The 19827-nt window shown below is 40.1% G+C and overlaps 2 protein-coding genes across 5 annotated transcripts in view; both read left to right on the top strand.

Moving 5' to 3' along the window:
• Window positions 1–19827, top strand: part of LOC102737075 (DIS3-like exonuclease 2) — a 117102-nt gene that overhangs the window by 43073 nt on the left and 54202 nt on the right. For all 4 annotated transcript variants that reach the window (XM_081813392.1, XM_081813393.1, XM_081813390.1 and 1 more), the window contains 2 exons: window positions 11346–11495; window positions 12027–12184. In XM_081813392.1, the coding sequence (XP_081669518.1) occupies window positions 11444–11495; window positions 12027–12184 (210 nt within the window). In that variant the 5' untranslated portion in view covers window positions 11346–11443. The remainder of the gene's footprint in view (window positions 1–11345; window positions 11496–12026; window positions 12185–19827) is intronic.
• Window positions 12191–19292, top strand: LOC115941253 (small integral membrane protein 30). The gene has a single exon (XM_081813394.1). It carries the CDS (start codon window positions 18618–18620, stop codon window positions 18795–18797), a length of 180 nt encoding a protein of 59 aa, XP_081669520.1. The 5' UTR covers window positions 12191–18617; the 3' UTR covers window positions 18798–19292.

Genomic DNA, 19827 nt, shown 5'->3' with positions numbered 1-19827 from the left:
AAGGATGCTGTACTTTGTCAAATGCTTTTTCTGCATTTATTGAGAGGATCATATGGTTCTTGTTCTTTTTTTTATTAATGTATCACATTGATTGATTTGTGGATGTTGAACCAGCCTTGCATCCCAGGAATAAATCCCACTTGGTCATGGTGAATAATCCTTTTAATGTACTGTTGGATCCTATTGGCTAGTATTTTGGTGAAAATTTTTGCATCCATATTCGTCAGGGATATTGGTCTGAAATTCTCCTTTTTGATGGGGTCTTTGGTTTTGGAATCAAGGTAATGCCTCATAAAATGAGTTTGGAAGTTTTCAAGATTTCCATTTTTAAAGGAAATTTTTATTTCTCTGTTGAGATTTTCTCTCTCTTCAGTCATTCAAGTGTCTTTTCCTTTCCTTCAATGAGCATAGTTATCATAACTGGTTTAAAGTGCTTATCTGATAATTTTAACCTCTGAGTCATTTTAAGGTTGATATCTATTAATTTTTTTCACTTTAGAATGGGTCAAATTTTCCGTGTTCTTCGTATGTCAAATAATTTTGGGTTGCACCTTGGATATAGTTAATCTGAATTCTGTTAAATTCCACTGAAGAGTGTTGATTTTTTAAAAATTTCATTGGCAATTAGCCTCAAGCCACATTAGGCTCAGACTGTAAGTCTTGTCTCCCATAGGTTCACATTTCAGTTCAATTTTTTAAGGCTTTATGATGTTCTTTTGGGTCTTTCCTACATATCTACGGTGTTAAGGGGTCAGCCCGAGACTTGTACAGTGTTGATAAGAATTAGGGGAATCCCTTCTTCAGCTCTCCTATTCTAGATTGCCCTTGGCAGCCAGCTGTTTTGCCCTCCTTCTGGCTAGTCTGTAGGATTTCTCTTGAAGTTTCAGCTGCCTGTACTGCCCACTCCTTTGACTATGGCCTGTCCTTAGGGCAAAGCTGTGCCCCCCTCTAAAACCCCCAAACCAGAAAACCAAAAACCAGACACATGAAACTCACTTCTGTGCCAGTTGTGTCTCTAGATTTCTCCTCCTCCCAATCTGTTTCTTTTGTTTACTCTTCAGAGTCTTCACGTAGTTCTGTTCTGTACTGTTCTTTTCTTTTCTTTCTTTCTCTTACCCCCCACCTCCCGAGTTTGTAGTTGTTAACTCAGTTTGTTTTTAAGTCATTTTTCAGGCTTTGATGCCAAGCTTGGGCTTTCCCATCTTATCATTTTCATTAGGAATTCACCTAGTGTGATACTGAAAAAACCTTTAGTAAGAGATGAGACCTGAAAAATAGGTATGTTAAGAGTTCTCTAGAGAAACAGAACAAATAGGATATAGATATAGGAACATATTTATTATAGGGATTGGTTCATGCAATCAGGGAAGCTGAGAAGTTCCACAATCTGCTGTCTGCAAGCTGAAGACCCTGGAAAGGTAGTAATGTAATTCATTCTGAGTCTGAAGATCTAAGAATCAGGGGAACCAATGATGTAGCTTTCAGTCCAGTCTGAGGGTCTGAGAACTGAGAGTGCTGAGAACAGGAGAAGATCCATGTCCCAGCTCAAGTGATCAGACGGGAGGGACCAAATTCTTCTTTCCTTGGCCTTTTTGTTTTATTCAGGCCCTCAACAGATTGGATGGTACATACCCACATTGAGGAGAGTGGACTGGTCTACTGAGTCCACCAATTCTAATGCTAATTTCATCCAGAAACCTCACAGACACAAACATACCCTGAAATAATGTTTAGCTAAATATCTGGAGACTCTGTGATCCAGTCATGTTGACATAAAATTAACCATTACAGTAGGTTAGATTACAGAGTTGCAGTGAGGAACCCTGAAAGGTTTTGAAAAAGCCCTTGATAAGATACCTCCTGTGTGAAATATGGATTGAAGAAAAAAATTAGTGGTTGAGAGACCTGTTAAGAAATTGTTGTAATCTTTAGGCTATTCTGTTGCAACAGCCTGATTTCAGACAGTGCTGATCAAGTTGGAAAGGAGAGAATCTATTTAGGACACATTTTGAAGATAGAAGCAATGGAATTTGGTATAGAGTCTTATTAATGGAGAGAACAATATTAGATGACTACTGTTTGCTGCCCAGGGATGATAATGATGTCATTAATCCAGATGCAGTAAGTATGCGGGCGGAAAATCTAGTTTGAGGAGAATAATAACTTGAATTAGAAACATGTTACATTGAAAGTGCTTGCCAATATTAATGAGCAGGAAGTTGGAAAGTTAAAGAAGAGCTTCAGAGAGCAGGGCTGGAGGTATACATTTAAAATTCTTTAACAGAGAAGTGATATGAGCTAAAGAATAGGATCTTGGAGAGGCTGGGTGGCTCAGTTGGTTAAGCATCTGACTCTTGGCTTCAGCTCAGGTCATGATCTCACAGTCGTGGGATCGAGCCCTGCGTCAGGCTCTGTTCTCAGCATGGAGTCTGCTTCATTTCTTTTTCCCTCTCCCTCCCGCTCATTCTCTCTCTCTCAAATATATAAATAAATAAATCTTAAAAAAGAAAAGAATAGGATCTTGCAAATGGCAGAAACTTAAGAGGTAAGTGAAAGAAGAGGAGTCAGCAAGAAAATTTGAGAATTGCAGGGAGAGTTGGAGGAGCCAGGAGACTGTGGTGTTCTGAAGGGTCAAGGGACTTTGTAGTCCAAGGATATGGTCAGTGGCATCCTGTTCTAGAGGGTCTAGGAAAAATTAACTGAGAGTATGCTATTGTTTTAGTAATGAAGATTTTCCTCTTTAGGAATATGGAAAGCCCTATTTTTTAAGATTTATTTATTTATTTTAGAGAGAGTGAGTGTGTGAGCGGGGGGAGGGGCAGAAGGAGAGGGCAAGAGAGAGAATCTCAAGCATACTCTGTGCTGAGCAAGGAGCATTCAACAGATTTTTTTTTTTGGTGATGGGTATAAGCCAGCTTTTCTAACTGTTGTCAGAAGAAAGACTGGTTTCCAACTATCTTCTATGCCATAATTGGAAGTGCCAACCTCACTCTAATCTGTTGAAGGTATTTGAGAGGTAATAAGAGAGTGAGTATCTAGGAAGAATAAAGGTTTAAGGAAATAAGGCTAGTATTTAGGGTTGTCTCCTATGGATGATTACTAGTTTTTAGAGGGATCAGCTGAAAGACTGAGAAGCTGAAAAACTGAGCGGTGTACCTGATATTATCTTAGGGCTAGAGAGATAGAGATTGGAATTTAGGTCCTGCTAATGTGGGGAGTGTGTGGTCCTGGTGAACCACCGTTATTTGGGATTGGGATCCTGAAGGGCTACAATCTACAAGTAAGGTTGAAGTGGATGTAGATAGGCCCTCACAGAAACTGTATCTCTACTTTGAATGCATTTAAACACTGAAAGCAGATTGAGGTAATTTATTATGTTTGTCTCAGGTGCTTGGCAGAAGCAAATGAAAGTCCTGTTTGGAACATGGTAACATTATGCTAAGCCTCAAATTATCACTATAGAAATCTTGGAAATATAAACTCTAGTTCATAATAAAAAAAATCAGGCACAAATGATCAAACAACATGAACAAAATCAAATAGAAGCAACAGAAGATAGTATTAGATCCATCTGGGCCTCTGTTATTGGAGTTTTCAGGAGCAACTTTAATATAGCTATGCTTACCTTGTTCATAGAGACAAAGGACAAGATTTACCATTTTTAGCAGAGAACTGGAAACTTTTAAAAGAAAAAAATGGAAAATCTAGACTTGAAAGCATAACAACTGAAATTAGGGACTTAATGGGTGAGTTTGATGGAAGATTAGAGCTGATAATTAGTGAAGTGGAAGAATCACTGAAGAGATTGAGGAAGACATAGAGACACTGAAAGGTCAAAAGTGTGTAATTAAAGTTCCATACAAAGTGTTTAGAGAGAATGGGGCAGAAGGGTTATGGGACAAGATTGGCTGAAGACTTTTCATAACTGATGAAAGCTATCAAATAATAGTATTATTGCTTACACCAAGCAGGATTAAAAAAAATCCATACCTTGGTATATTGTAGTAAATTGGTAGAAAACCAAGGATGAAGAGAAAAATTTCAAAAGCTGCTGTAGATGGGGAAAGGGAACAGTACACTTACAAAGAATAAAAAATTAGATTAACGACTGACTTCAACAGAAACATTGAAGGCCAGAAGACAATGGAATATCTTCAAATTACTGAGAGAAAATAACTGACAATGTAGAATTCTAAAATCTGTAAAAATTTCCTATGAGAATAAAGATGAAATTCGAATGTTTCAGTCCTGACAAGAACTCTTTAAAATGCTCAAAAGACACATGTGGCTTGTGGCTACCATACAGGACAGCGCAGATGTCAGAAATTTCCATAATTTCAGAAAGGACAACACTACTATATGTACTAAGAAAATAACAGGGGTATTTTGAGCAACATTCTACCTCCTCAAAAAGGGAAACTTTAGATGAAATTGATAAATTTCTTTCTAGATGCAAATTACTAAAACAAGAAATTTAAAAATCCTAATTATTTTATATGTTAAAACATTTTTTTTTCTTATGATGTCTTTTTCTGCCTTTGGTATTGGGAAATACTATCCTTGTGGAATGAGTTGGGAAATATTTTCTCTGTTTTCTGGAAGAGTTTGTGAGGGATTATTATTATTTTTTCTTTCAATGTTTGGTAGAATTTACCTTAGCTTTCTTTATTAGAAGATTTAAAATTACTAATATAATTTTCTTGTTATATATCTATTTAAGTTTTCTATTTTTTTTTAAGTCAGCTTCAGTGATTTGTGTCTTTCTAGGAATTTGTCCATTTCATCTCAGTTATCTCGTTGGCCTAAAAGTTGTTTATTGTATTCCCTTATAATTCTTTTCTGTAAGGTTAGGAAAGAGGTGCCCTCTTTCACTCCTGTTCTGTGGTCACCTTGTGGAGGTAGAATGGACCCCTTCCCAATTAGTAGGATGTATATTGATTGCATCCTCTATAACAGGAGAATTTGAGAGAGAACTTATTACTCACCTAAGAGACTCCTTGGCAGAGTAGGGTGGGTACAGGCATGTCTGGCCTGGCTTGAGTGATGCAGAAGGAATGGCTTAGTTCTTTATAATGGCTAGGGGACTGGAGAGAAGTTCCTATGTGCAGACTGGGGATTTGTGAAATTCGAATTTCCCACTGGGGCCAAAGGTTGGGGGGCATATGGACTGTCTTATCAAGCTGTACAGATGGATCAAAGGGGAAAAGGGAGGTAAGGCTTAAAATAGGTTGGTAGTCAAACATTGAAAAATGGAGCCAGGCTCTTTATCACAAGTTTTTAAATTGGATTTTTAAAAAATAATTTTACTTCATATTTCTTTTCTTCCTTTCTTTATATTGGATCATCTTATTGATCATTTTTGTTTTCAGGTTTATTGATTCTTTTTATGCCAACTCAGATCTGCTATTGAACTCTTCTAGTGAATTTTTCATTATAGTTCTGTCTTTCAACTTGGAATGTACTTTTTTTTTTTTTAAAGATTTTGTTTATTTATTTGACAGAGAGAGACACAGTGAGAGAGGGAACACAAGCAGGGGAGTGGGAGAGGGAGAAGCAGACTCTCCCCCACCGAGCAGAGAGCCCTATGCGGGGCTCCATCCCAGGACCCTGAGATCATGATCTGAACTGAAGGCAGATGCTTAATGACTGAGCCAGCCAGGTGCCCTGGAATGTACTTTTTTAAAACAATAATTTCTGTCTATTGATATTCTCTTTTCTTTTTTAAATTTTCTTTTTATTATTTTGTAAAAAATCATTTATTTATTTGAGGGACAGGGTGCACGTTTGTTGAAACCTGGACATTTTTGATAATATATTTGGCATTCTGATTCCTTTTCCCCTGGAGCTGGTTGTTCTTTTTGTTTGTGTAGTGACTTGTCTGGACTTATTCTTTGGAGTCTGTTTCTCCCACAGTGTGTGGATGCTGATGTCTCTGCTAGTTCTTCCTTTCTTGTTTTTATTTTTAAGTCTAACTTTCTTGTAGTTGCCCTTGGGTCAGCATATCTTAATGGTCAGCCTATGATTCTCAGAGGCTGTGTTTAAACTCTGAAACAGTGAGGCCCCCATCCTCTGTCAGTGGTTCTCATGAGACTTGGGGGAATGCATTCAAGTTCACACAATTTACACGTCAGCCCAGGCTTTTGCTTTCTGCATTTGCAGGGCTCACATTTATCCAGGGATGAGTAGCTCTTTAGGGCCTTCTCATTTCTTTCCTGCATGTTTAAAGTCTTGTGCATGCACATAGCAGGAAAAAGTAGATTCTTGTCAAGGCCCACTTTGGTTGTCTCATTTCTAATTCTCCCTGTTAAATTTCTGGTTGATTTCCTGATTTGTAGCTTGCCCTAACTAGTATTGCAGATTCAGGCTAGTTGTGATATTGGCCTTCTAATTTTTTTTTTGTGCCTGGAATCATTATTGTTTTTGAAAATGCCCCTGGGCATGGAATTCTTCTTGCTCTGTTCCAAAGAAATTTAGTTCCTTCTGGTAAGTGGAACTGCCAGTCTTCACAGCTTGCTCTGCCCTGGTGGGACTTTCATACCAAGGGATTGGGAGCGTGTGTGGGGTGGTGGGAGCTCCAGGTTAAGCCACCACACACTTCCTTTGTTCTTAACAAGATTCAGTAGATTTTCTTGAGTAAACACATCTCAATTTTTTGTATGTCTTTGGTCAATATCCTGATTCTTGAATAGTTGGTTTTGATAATTTTATCCAGTTTTATTGTTATTTTTGTTCTAGGGGATAATATTTATCATATTCCTTATTCAACCATTCTGGGCATCATTTCCCGTCTTCTCTCTTCCTCTGTCTCTCTCATACATACACACACACATACACATGCACATTTTTTCTTTTTTTAGAGAGCATGTGTGTGTGTGTGAGTATGTGCGGTGGGTGGTGGGGGAGGGGGAGAGGAAGAGAGAGAATCTTTTTTTTTTTTTTTTAAGATTTTATTTATTTGAGACAGAGAGAATGAGAGAGAGAGAGCACATGAGAGAGGGGAGGGTCAGAGGGAGAAGCAGGCTCCCTGCCGAGCAGGGGAAGAGAGAGAATCTTAAGCAGACTCCATGGTCAGTGCAGAACCCGACTTGGGGCTTGATCTCACCACCCTGAGATCGAGACCTGAGCCAAAATCAAGAGTCAGGCGCTTAACCGACTGAGCCACCCAGGCACCCCTCTGCCTCCCTCATTTTTTTTTTAAAGATTTTATTTATTTATTTGACAGAGAGTGGGAAAGAGAGAGCAAGAGAAAGCACAAGCAGGGGGAGCAGCAGAGGGAGAGGGAGAAGCAGATTCCCCACTGAGCAGGGACCCCAGGAACATGACCTGAGCTGAAGGCAGACGCCCAACCGACTGAGCCACCCAGGCGCCCCTGTCTCCCTCATTTTTAAACATTTAAATTTTACTCAAACTGAATTTTATTTTAGAACGTGTTATAAAGTACACTGTATTGGCCGTTTGGTTAAGTAGTGTCTTAATACAACTTGTTGACTATTTCATGTGTTTCTCAATTATTTGTAGTATAAATTGTTTATTTCTTTAATTTCAGTGAGGTTTATTTTAAACTTTTTTAAAATTTATTCCATCAATAGTGTGTTCTTTCATTTGTTTTTACCATGTCTTGCTTTCTGTTGGCTCCATCTTAGCTTCTGAATAGGCTCAACCTTTTCTGTTTTTAAACTTTTCTTTTGATTTTATCTCCTTGGGTTTTCTTTACTGCCCAGGTCCATAAATTTCATCTGCTCTTGCTTCTTATCAGGGCTGAGATATAGGGTAAGGCAAGTGAGATGCTTAGGGCATAAACATTTCAGGAGTCTCTCTCAAAGTCCTGCAAGTGCAGGATGCAGGGTTGGTACTTGCATGGTTTTGCTTTTAAGAATTTTGCATCCTAGGTGCCTGGCTTGCCTCACACTAGTCCTGGCCCTGCTTAAATTTCTCATAGTGGGTATTCATTGTAAGCTGTTTCTATTTCTGTTCCAAATAGGCTTCATTTATTCAAGTTTTGAGCAACTGCTCTGCGCTATGCATTGTGCTAGGTTTGGGGAATATAAAGGGTCTCAAGACACCGCTTCTTTCACCTAGATTATTTCTTCAGATTTACTCCTTCTCAAGTCTAGTGCCTTTCCCCCCATTCTGCTTCATTCCTGCCTTTTTGTACCATGGGACACTGTTAATCATTACTGCCTGTTCATCCTCACCCCAGCCCAACTCTTCAAAATATACAGCTATTTCCATGATAAGACACCCTCTCAAGGAACCAGTACATCAGTGTCCCTCATTCTGAAAGCTGATGAGGATTAGAAATTGACTTGTCCTTTCAGTGTGTTAAGGTAGGGGGGCCCAGGATTTCTCTTGGGTTAATGGGCCTTTAGACCCATGTTGCTGGGAAGGTTGCTTGTTCATTCATCTTCTGCTTTGTATCTTCTCTGTTTGGAATCTTTCCATCTCCTTCCAGTACTTTGATACCCAAAGGCAAGCTGATTCTCTGCCCAGCTATTTGGCTGACTCTTGCCAACTTTGTTTCCTGGGTCCTGTGTTCTTTTCCTGTTCTTTGCTGACTTGTTTTTAGTGTAATTTCTCTGAATGACCCTGCTCTGCTTAGGTGTTCTCACTGCTTATTCATGAAAATAAACTCATCTACTCATTTAAGGAGTGAATAATGAACACATATTCCACCCCAGGTACTATAGGAGTCACTGGGGTTATAACAATGAACCCAACCAAATGTTCCTTGTCCTCCTGAGCTAGAGAGACAAGTTAGGTATGAATTACATCAACTGGGGGGTATTTGCTGTGAAGGAAAGTTAGAGATGCAGCTGATCTTGAGACATTTGAGTTGAGATCCTGGTCTTCATTTCACTTAACTGGCAGTCAGTTTTGAGCTCTTGCCTGCATCAGGACTTGATACAAAGCACCCATTTTCAATTCTGGCTTTTGTTTTTGTATTGTCTTTTTCCTGCTGCAGCTTGCCCCCAACCCTACACCTTACCCAAGGCTGCCATGAATACAATTTACAATTACTGCCATGAATACAAATTACAATACAGTCTTACTCAGTAGTGGTTGTCAAGCATGATCATTAACTCGTTCTCCTTTGGAAATTATTTTCTCCCTTGTTTTCTTAACATTTGACTGTGTTGGTTCTTTTCCTACATCTTTGTTAGCTTCTTTGTTATATTTTCTACTTCTTCTTTGCATTTCCTAAAAGTTGCCCTAACCCAGATTTTGTCCTGGGCCCCTTCTGTATCAGTTTAGCCTTTCTTGGCAGTCTTGTCCATTCTAGAAAACTCTGGGTTACCATTTTTATGCAAATGGATGGCTAATTTATCTAAGTTATGCTCTAGTTTCCAAGTATTTGGGTTAGAGGTACACACAGAGGCACATTTCCATGTGTACAGGTGTATGTAGAGGTGTGTGTTCACGTAAAGACAGGGAACACCCTAAGTGGAATTCATTATCTTTAACTCAGTGATGTTATAATCTCCCAGTCTCCTTGCTTGAAATCTCGAACATTTCCCACCTTCTTGCTCTCGAGATTCCAGATCTGCCTGGCTGCCAAGTTGGGGCCAGTTTGTCCTGTAGTAATAATACCATGTCATGGGTTTCTTCTTTTCAGTATGTGCTTGTTCAGCTCTAGTTTGGGCCTTCCTTCCTTTCTCCCTGTCTGTTCTGGTTCTTTCCTAAGGTGCAGCTGCCGCTTTCTCAATTCCAGATGACTCTGAATCCTGTGCCAGGTTCATTTTTCCTGAAACACAATTCTGATCTGTTGTTCTTCTCTTCTGCTCATTCATGCTTCAGAAATTCCCTACTGCCTTTGAAAAACGGGCTGGTTTTCTAGACCTTCCAACTTGTTTTATTTTCCTTGCCACTGCCTCCCTTCATACTGGACTCTCTCCAAATGGAATTAATGTTGTAAGAACCTGCCTGTGTTTTTCTGTTTGTGTCTCTACTTTTGTTTCCTTTGCCAGCAGCATTCTTTTCTCACATTCTCAATTCTTCCTTCGCATCTTTCCTGAAGTTCTCTCAGATTTCCTGACCCAGAGATACTTTCTTCCATCATAAGAACATTTACCCATACTTAAAAAAATAGAGTGCTATCACTTCCCAACTTGTATTGTTATTTCAACATGATTTTTATAACTCTAATTAGCTTTTGTGTTTTTCATTGTGCCTAGTATAGTACTTTGTCCGAGTATTTGTTGAATTAATAAGTGGATGAATGCCTTCTGAATTAAATGATCAGAGAGTCTGGCCTCCTCCTCTGTGTGCCCTTCCTATTACCTTGTTGTTTATCTAAGACCATCTGTTTCTCTCCCTTCTTGCATTTTTTTTTTTTTTTTTTTTTTTTTTACTTTATCCCTGAATCTCTTTGTGTATTGCTAAGTGGCCTATTACCCTTTGTCTTTGTAGCTTCTCTTTTCCTGAGTTAGTATTAATTTCACTTTAAAGAAAAATGATGTCATTTCAGTGAAGGATGTTTGTGGGAAATTTGAAGGAAATGGAAGCTAGTGTTGAGAATGACATCTTGATCCATTTTATGGGAAAGAAGCCTGCCCACCAAAGTATAGGCTTGAATCCCTGGGCTGGTGGCCAGCTGAGAGTAGAAAGTAGAAGTTGTGTTGATGTGTTCAGTATCCAGGTGGAAGGCCAGGGGCCAGCTCCAGGGCCCTGGATTCCAGTCTACTGATCCAGGCAGCTGCCGTATATTCCTTAGAAGCAGCTGCCTTGAGCTTGCGGACAGATGATTGGTTTGAAGTGATGTCAGGTAAGAGTAGGGAAATAGATGTCTAACTGCAGTGTTGCCATTTTTTGAAAGCTAGTGAACCACCTGGGGTTCCCTGCATAGTTTTGGATATCCGGTTGTGGCAGTGAATTAGGTTTTGTTGATGGATTGCAAAGGAATTAATTTACTTGGTTTCATAGATGAACGTCATTTGTCCGACATGAAACTTAGTAAGTGCTGCATCTTTTGAGTCCTACTTTAGTACCTATTTCATTATAGCCTTGAGATTCCAGATCTTTATACCTTTTTTCAAAATTCTATTCCTTCCCGCTCTTACCATTTCAGAAGCCGAATGGAACTGCAGAACTCTTTCATCCCCACCTCATTGCCCTGTTTGTGGAGGTTTTTAGTTGAAGTGGCCCAGACAAACAGGCTAGCGATACCTTGAAAAGAAACTGAGGACAGATGGTGTGCTTGCCTAACTGCCTAGGAGAAAGTGACACTGGGACCCAGGAGGCCCCCCTGCCCCTCTGATGTTTTTATCACGCGCGTACCACATTTCTGAGAGCACAGAGGAGGCTACAGGTTAACTGCTCGTCAGTCACTTATCTCTCTTTGATTTCAGCTAGTGACGACTGAGCTACACAAGGCAGGAAGAACTCTGAGCTGAGCAGTGGAGGCCCCCTCTGGATCTGGAGAGAAGAGGCGACCTTGGAACCAGTAATGAGCCATCCTGACTGCAGGCTGAACCTCCGGCCCCTGGGGACCCCCAGAGGTAGCAAAAGGAAAATGGAGTCTATTCTAGCAACTGGAGACCTGAAATGAAGTAACAGTGGAATGGAGGCGCAGGGCGGATCTTAGGGCTGAGGGACACTATAGTTCTTTTGGTGACCTGTTATTCTTCCATGTTATTTATTCTAGAATTAAGTGTGGTTTCTTGTTGTCTTAATGTATTGTTATATTGAGTCCAGCTGTTTGGTTTCCTCCAGAAAAGAGACAATCTTTTAGTAATTCCTATTTTAAAAAGTTTGGGTCTATAAACAGCAAAGCATATTGAACCCATTATTCAGATTATGTTCTGTGCATGTTGTGGTGCTGATTTAAAACTTAAGTCTCATCTCTGTACATTTTATTCATGTTTCCTTACTCATTCTTTCCTTTTTGTGACTCTTTGAAATCATTATCCGAGCATTTCATTCTTTTATTAGTCTTTCTACATTAAAAAAAAAAAGGTAAAATGTCTCCAGTTTAAAAATACAGAGATGTTTGGTTGAGGAAAGAGTTGATTGCTGCCTCATGTTTCTAGGTGTGTCCTCTGTGGTTGGCCCACATGGTGTTGGTGCTTCGCCAGGTGACAAAAAGTCAAAGAACAAATCCATACGAGGGAAGAAAAAGAGCATATTTGAAACCTACATGTCCAAGGAGGATGTCTCAGACGGCTTGAAGAGAGGAACACTTATCCAGGTGCTTAAAACATAAGAGGCGGCTATTCCTTGACTACGTGGAATCAGAAGTAATCTATTGCTCATTAAACTGTTTATTGTTCTATATTGTGTGCTTGAGGGACATGATGTGAGAGCAGGCACAGGACTTCCCACTTCTACACCTACAGTGCGGTTCGGGGCGGTAAGCGGCACAAGACAGACAGACCAAGTGCTCTGAGATTTGAGAGGAAGGAGCCATTACTTAAAGTTAGGGTTGTCTAGGAGTTTTTTGGTTTTTTTTGTCTAGGAATGTTTTATTGGAAGGGATATATTTGGACCAGGCCATGAATTGGCACAGTTGGAACAAGTGAAGGTAAGAGAAAGAGCTTTACAGATGGAGAGACCAGTGTGCGCTACTAAGACAGAAGTGGGCAATAGGGTTTGGCTGTAAGGAGCATTGAGAGTTCAGTTTGCCTGGAGCACGTGGATGCTAAATGATGGAGACTAGGCTTGAAAAGGAACCACTAAACAGCACCAGACAATATTTGTTGAGTGCTTTATAGTTTACAGAATACTTTTACAAGCTAGGTCAGTGGTTTGGCTCAGCAAAAGTTTGTTGAGCATCTACTGTGAGCCGGGAACAGTTCATGGTTGGGAGCATCCATGTCTGGATGCTCTCGAGACGAAGGCGGATGGGACCAGTTTTCTGTTCTTTGAGTTCCCAGCCCAGTGCGGGCAGGCAGTCATGTGAATGGATGATTTGGGGATAAACAGTAAGTGCTCAAATAAAAGTGTTAGCAGGCTGTATGGGAGGGTGGTGGGGGGAACTGGGAGCCTGGAGGAGGTGACTTCTTGGTGGATATTGAAGGATGACTAGTTGGGCCCTATTACATGGGTGATATGTGTGTGAGAAGGAGGTAGAGAGTTGTAGCACCGATGAAAATGTGACTTGTGAAACAGTGTGGAGTAAGGCAGCTTTGGTCTCCTTAGGCATGAAATATGAGGCAGGAAGTAGGTGATGATGAGATGGAGAGTGAGGTAGGGGCACATATTCTTTGAATTAAGTGTATTTTATAATTATTGGATTGGTATTTAGAGGCATTGCCATGTGTTACCTGGCTTACTTGAAAATGTTGGTTGTGTTCCATTCTGAACACATTCTCTCATTTCTCTCATTCTGAGAGCCCAGCTTCTATATTTGTTTTGGCTTAAGATCCAGCCAGTGAACAGATACTGTCATCTTCTTTTCCTTTTTAATCACCTTTTTGTATTTACCTGTGGTCAAGTGCACATATGATTAATGTAGATTCTTTTTTTTGTTTGATTGTAACCTTTTGACCCCCTTCATCTACCCTCTGCCTTTGCCCTGTATCCCCGCCTCCTCTGGCAACCACCAGTCTATCTCTGAGGGTTTTTTTGTTTTGTTTTTTAAGATTCCACATATAAGAGACCCAACAGTATTTGTCTTTCTCTGTTTGACCTGTTTCACATAGCATAATGTCTTTGAGGTCCATCCATGTGGTCACAAATGGCAAGATATCATCCTTTTTTTTTTTTTTGCTGAGTAATATTCCATTTTGTGTGTGTGTGTGTGTGTGTGTGTATGTGTATGTATACCACAATTTCTTTATGCATTCCTCCTTCAGTGGACATTTAGGTTGTTTTCATAACTTGTCTATTATAAATAATGATGCAGTGAACATGGGGTGCTCATGTCTTTTTGCATTAGTGTTTTTATTGACTCTTGAATGGAAAACTTTTTTTTTTTTAAAGATTTTATTTATTTATTTGAGAGAGAGAGAATGAGAGAGCACATGAGAGGGGGGAGGGTCAGAGGGAGAAGCAGGCTCCCCGCCGAGCAGGGAGCCTGATGCGGGACTCGATCCCGGGACTCCAGGATCACGACCTGAGCCGAAGGCAGTCGCTTAACCAACTGAGCCACCCAGGTGCCCGAATGGAAAACTTTTTAACAAACGAGTTGATCTTTCTGATTTTAGAGGTACCATTAGCCACCCCCCCTTTTTTTTTTTTTTTAACTTCTCTTGGATTTCCTTGACAAGGCCTCTCTTAGGACAGTTGAAGCCGCATTTGGACATTTGTCCCTTCATTAATCCGTTCATTTGCTCTTTATCCTTCAATCCACTTACTGAACTCCATTTTATCTACAAGTTTCTTGGCCTTCATCTTGTTTCATGTATGAGGACCCTTTGTGCTTTTCCCATTTTCATTTCCTGCCACTCTTCTTCAGGTACATGCTGCTCTAGTCACCCTGATCTTTAAGACCTTTCCTGTAAAAACTCTGCTCTTTGCTTTTTCCATGACTCTGTACACACTGTTCCTAGTGCTTGGAATGTTTTCTTCCATTATCTTGATGTAATTGTGCTTGAACTTTAAGTCCCTACCTAAATGTTACCCCTTTGAGAAGCCTTATTTTAATTCTCCAATTAGAATTGGCCATGACTATTTTCTTGAATCTGACTTCGTTGTTTATCCTTTATTCTAAGCTTATTACCATTTCTTGGTATTTATGTTTCCTCAAATAGATCATTCACATTCTTGTGGGGAGGGTTGTATCTTATTCCCACAAATTAGCCCAGTGTGTGACATTTGATTGATATGTAATAAGTTTATATTGAATAAATATTTATTTACTGAGTGAATAAAGGATCAGGGTACTGTCTTTTGAAGAAGGGTGAGGGAAACTCTTGTAACTTGGAAGAAAAATTGCTTATAATTTTGGTTATAGAATTTATAGAGATAGGATGAGGAAAATATTCTGGAATGATACAGTTTTTGCTCCTTCCTATTAATTTTTACTTTTGAACCAACTCTTTGCTGGTATTAAAACAAAACAAAAAGTTGATCAATATAACAACTCTCTTTCCCAGGAGTTTGTAAGTGATTCCTCCTGGCTTGTGACATCATGAGACTCTGCAGCCAGAGCCTCCCCCCACAGATGAGAACAGTTGTTCTTTGCAGATGGGGAGAGGAATGGGTTCCAGATATGAGGTCACCGTGTGAAATATACAACACTGTAAATAAGATTTTCATAGGCAGGGAAACAGAGTCCATCTGCTTTCTGATATGAACTTTATGTGTTCAGGCTTTGATGGGTAAGATAAAAAGCTAGACAAGAAAAGCTATTTAGATGTTGTTGTAGAAAAGTAAACTTATTAGATACACTTGAAAGTATTTGTTAACTTTTATATTCAAATTTAAGTATATTGTGACATCCCTTTTTTTCTTCCCATCCAGAGAAGAAACTTTTATTGAGAGATATTAAGGAGATATTTTAAAAATAAGAGTAGAATAATACTTTTATTTTGTTTTCAGTACTTTGAACAATAATTTGACATTTCATTGGTGTTTTGCCCTATGTGGGAATGAGGAATCCATAGTGACCAAAGGAATCTCTTTCCTGTCTTTGAACGGACCAGCAGTAACACATGATCATGTACATGTAATTTTGAAAAAAAAATTTTTTTTTGTAAACAAGTTCTCACATCATACATACATCCTTTCTCCATAGATGCAGTATAGGAGGTTGTTATAGGAGGTGTTGGAAGAAATGAAAGTATGGGATAGGCCTGGAGGGGACTCAGGTTTGGGGTGATGACCAGAGTAACATGGGTATGATGGCAGAATTGGCTGGTTTCCTGATCTCAGGTGATGCTTTGGCTGAAGGTGGCTCAGGTTGATCCCCCAGAGCACCTGAGGCATGATATCAGAGTTCCCCCTAAAATAGAATATTGGTGTAAAGTTGTTATTGGACCTTACAAGAATTCCTAGTCCAGGAAGATAGGATAGGATGGGTTAGTTTCTAGGACCGTCACCATTTATTAAGACTGAAATCAGCTGGAGAACATTTGGATATGAATTAAAGAGAAGAATAGAGGTGACATTACAGTGGACTGCCCAGCCATTCGGAAGGCACAGATGGTCTTCATAAAATTACTGGCAGGGCTGGTGGGAGAGCTTCAGCTCTGTAGCATTCGTTAATTAGCTCATGTTTCTTGACTATCTACTAAGTGCCAGGCATATACCAGTGAGTGAGATAGGTGATTCACTGGGGGAGACGAGCAAACACAACCAAAGACATAAAGAGGGAATTACAGCATGTGCTGAGTGCTGCTAGGGAAGTAGGAAAGATGAAAAATGAAGAATTAGAGAAAGCCACTTTACATGGGGTGGTTACCTGCTCTGAGCAGGTGATTTCTGAGCTGAGATTTGAAGGGTGAAAATGAGTCAGCTCTCAGGAGAATTAGGCAAAGAACATCATAGGCAGAGAGACCAGCTAGTGGAAGAATGGCAGGCAGAAAAAAAGCTTGGTGTTTTTGAGGAACATGAAGGGAGCTGTTGGACATAGCGAGCAAAGGGAATTACGATACGGGAATAAGCTGGAGAGTCAGGCAGCCGCCACAGCAAGGCTGTGTTGGAGAGTTGGATTTTATTAAAACTGAAAAGCTTCAGTAGGGAGAGGGCATGATGTATTTTATGCTTTAAAAACATCTCTCTGGCAGTTGTGAGGTGAATAGACTCAAGTGGAAGCTGGGTGAGAATGTGGAAGGCCATTAGAGTAAACGGGGCAAGGAGAGAAGGGTGGTGGCAGGGAATTGGTGGGGAACGGACGGCAGTGGAGCCGGACTGGCAGGAAGCTGATGGCTTAAATGTGAAAGTGAGGCAAAGGGAGGAATAAAGCAGGACTCCTAAGTTTTGAGTCAAGCCACTAGATGGATGATGTTGCCATTAACCGAGACAGGGAAGACAGAGGCCTGGAAGGTGGTGCTGGGGTGCTGGGGGAAGGGAGCAGATGGCATAAATGAGCAAAGAGGCCCTGGTGATGACTGTGGCAAGCAGAGGCAGTCGAGGCAGTTACGAGTGAGGACTCTGGAACCAGACTGCTGGGCTTGAATGTGGTGCACAGGTGGGCACCTCTCAGCACCTCGGTGTTCTCATTGGTAAAAGGGAGAACAGTAGTACCTACCTCATAGGATTGATTTGAGGGTTAAATTAGTTGATGGATATAAAGCTCTTAAAACAGCGTGTAACATGTAGTATACTTATATAAGTGTTATTTGAGATTTTTTTTTTTTATTGCTATAAGAGAAACGTTTGTTATTCAACTCAGGTGGTTGCTGCCATGGAGGGTTAGCTAGTTTTTAAAGAAAATGTGGAAATACATATTTATGTGTGAAATTCCTTTGCTTTAAGTATTCTCAAACATCCTGTAAGCTAAATAAAACATGTTTGTGATTGCCAAGTTAGGCTTATTAGCCCCGTTGTGTGGTATTTTTCTACAGTAACATTCAGCTCCTTGGGTGTGAGCGTGGAGAAGGCAGATAGTTGGGATTAACTGAGAGTGAGGGCTTGCTAGTTGAATAGAAGAGGGAGAGTGGCCCAAGACTCAGGGTTTGCAAGGGCAGGAGGTAATGACAGGCCATGGCAACTAAGTGGCCAAGGAAGTGACTAAACATAGTGTGGGGACAAAATGTGGTCAGGTCCATGGGTTGGAAGTCTTAGTGAAGACAAAGAATTGTTGAAGTGGGGTTTTTACCTAAAGTGAGATGGAAGGATAGAAGATTGTGATCAGAAAGTGTGATATTTGAGTTCTCATGTTTGGAGTTGGTATCATTAGCAATGGTGCCAGGAGACAGCAGTGAACATGGGGGATAGTGGTTAGGGTGGGTGGAGGAAAAGGTGGCTGGAGTGGCCGGCTAGGGTTGTCTGGTCAACCATGTGGATGCAAAGCTCCATGAGTGTTTATAGGAATGGCGATGCAGAGGAAGACACTGAGCCACGAGTCAAAACATTAGTGGAAAGGTTTGAAGTGAAAGCACTGAGGAGGTATAGCAGGAGCTAATGACATGATCTTCAGAGGATCTAGATTTTGATCAAGAATGGAGGAAAAAAAATATTTTTAAGTTACAATGGGGCAGCCTGGGGGAACCTTCTTCTTCTGGTCCCTGAGACACATGGTCTAGGGGAGATAAAATAGACTCCCTTTGAGAGCACTTCAAGGGAAGTGATCATATCAAGGGGACAACCAGGTTTCAGTTAGGTCAAGGAGCACAGGAGCGTTCAGAGAGAGGGTGGAGCATGTAGGAGCCTTACTGATCAAGTTCCAGGTCTAGGAAAGGGTTGAGGAGGAAGATGAGCGATGAGGGATTGGAGTAGATTAGGTGATTGTCATAAAAATGTGGAAATGGAAGTCCTGGATTTTACAGGTGAGTAAGACAAAATCTTGCTGGAAGTCTCTTTTAGTTAAAAGACCATTTCTTGGTAGTTTGGAGAACCCCCCTCTTTGCCATTCCTCTACTGGCTGCTTCCAGGAAGGCTCTGTCACATGGAACCTCTTAGCCTCAGGTATCCGGAACTGCAGGAAGTGGCTGTTTCAAATCAGGTAGAATTATACATAAATCCTTTTTTTGAAACCTTCAGCCTTCAAGATCAAGATACCTGAAGATCCCAACATCATGACCTCAGTTTCAACACAGTTGCTCTTGGTCCTCATCTCACTGCTTTTGGTGCTGCCTGTTGTTGAAGCAGTAGAAGCTGGAGATGCAGTCGCTCTCTTGTTAGGTGTGGCTCTCAGCATTACAGGCATTTGCGCTTGTTTGGGGGTATATGCACGAAAGAGGAATGGACAAATGTGACTGTGATGGGCCTTCGCTATCAAACCTTGCCTGGAAAACCTTTGTGTTATTGAGGTTAAAAACTGAGCTTTAATGTCTAAAGGTTCCCAAGAAAGAGGGTATTTTCACATTCTTGTCTCCCTGTAAATGGGAACAAATTAATATTTGTTAAATGGGAAAAAAAAAGTTTTCTTCACAACAAATAATGCAATGAAAAAGCAGTCTATAATTCATATATGCTAGTTAGAGGAAAGAGAAGACAGATGACTGAAATTTACATATTATTTCATAGTTTCTCGGAATTCTCAAAGCGCATGAAATAGGAAGAGGAAAACCCTTACCCAGAATCCTAGGAAACTGCCAGTTCCTCCATCACTGAGGAGTCTTTTCTCCATATTTTTATTAGATTTTTGTTTGTTAACTCCCAACTTAATATTGTACTTAGATATCAAATACAGTCAGTCAGAAATAAAATTTTTATTTCTTGGTGGGGGTAAGAAAAATATCTAATGTTAAGATGGAGACAATATGTAATTTAATGTAAAAAAATATATTGACATTGAAATGGAGAAGAGATTTAATGTTAAAAAAAAAAACAAACCTTTGTATTAACTTAGTAACATCTCCATGATGAGAAGTACTAAAAATTAAATATAAACCCATTATGTTGTGTTAAAAAAAAAAAAAAGACCATTTCTTGACATGCTTTACTGACAGCTTCTTTCATCAGGCTGTGGGGTGGACTCTGGTCTTCTGTGGAATTCTGTTAGAGTTTCTTTTTCCTCAGTACGATTTGCACTCCCAAGGGAGTCTATTCCTGAGGTCCATTTCCTAAGAGTATGCTCCACTCAAACTGCAAATGTTTTTCTTGAACAAGACTTCTGTCTTTCCCTGTATGCTTTTATATATCAGGATGTTTGGGATAGAGGATCAAGAGTAGAATCTTTAATATCTATTCTTTTAAATAGAGCCTAGACAGAGCCCTGAGCAAGCTCTTTCCTTTGAGCCCAGCGTTAGACTCTCTACATGCTCTGTACTTAAAGGTCCTTTG

Source organism: Leptonychotes weddellii, chromosome 3, assembly GCF_054177405.1.
Source record: "Leptonychotes weddellii isolate Sample4059 chromosome 3, ASM5417740v2, whole genome shotgun sequence".
Taxonomy (NCBI): Eukaryota; Metazoa; Chordata; class Mammalia; order Carnivora; family Phocidae; genus Leptonychotes; species Leptonychotes weddellii.
This window is presented reverse-complemented; position numbering and strand designations above follow the sequence as displayed.

Excerpts from the sequence above, each read along its gene's own strand:
- LOC115941253 (XM_081813394.1), top strand. The coding sequence starts at position 18,618 with ATGACCTCAGTTTCAACACAGTTGCTCTTGGTCCTCATCTCACTGCTT.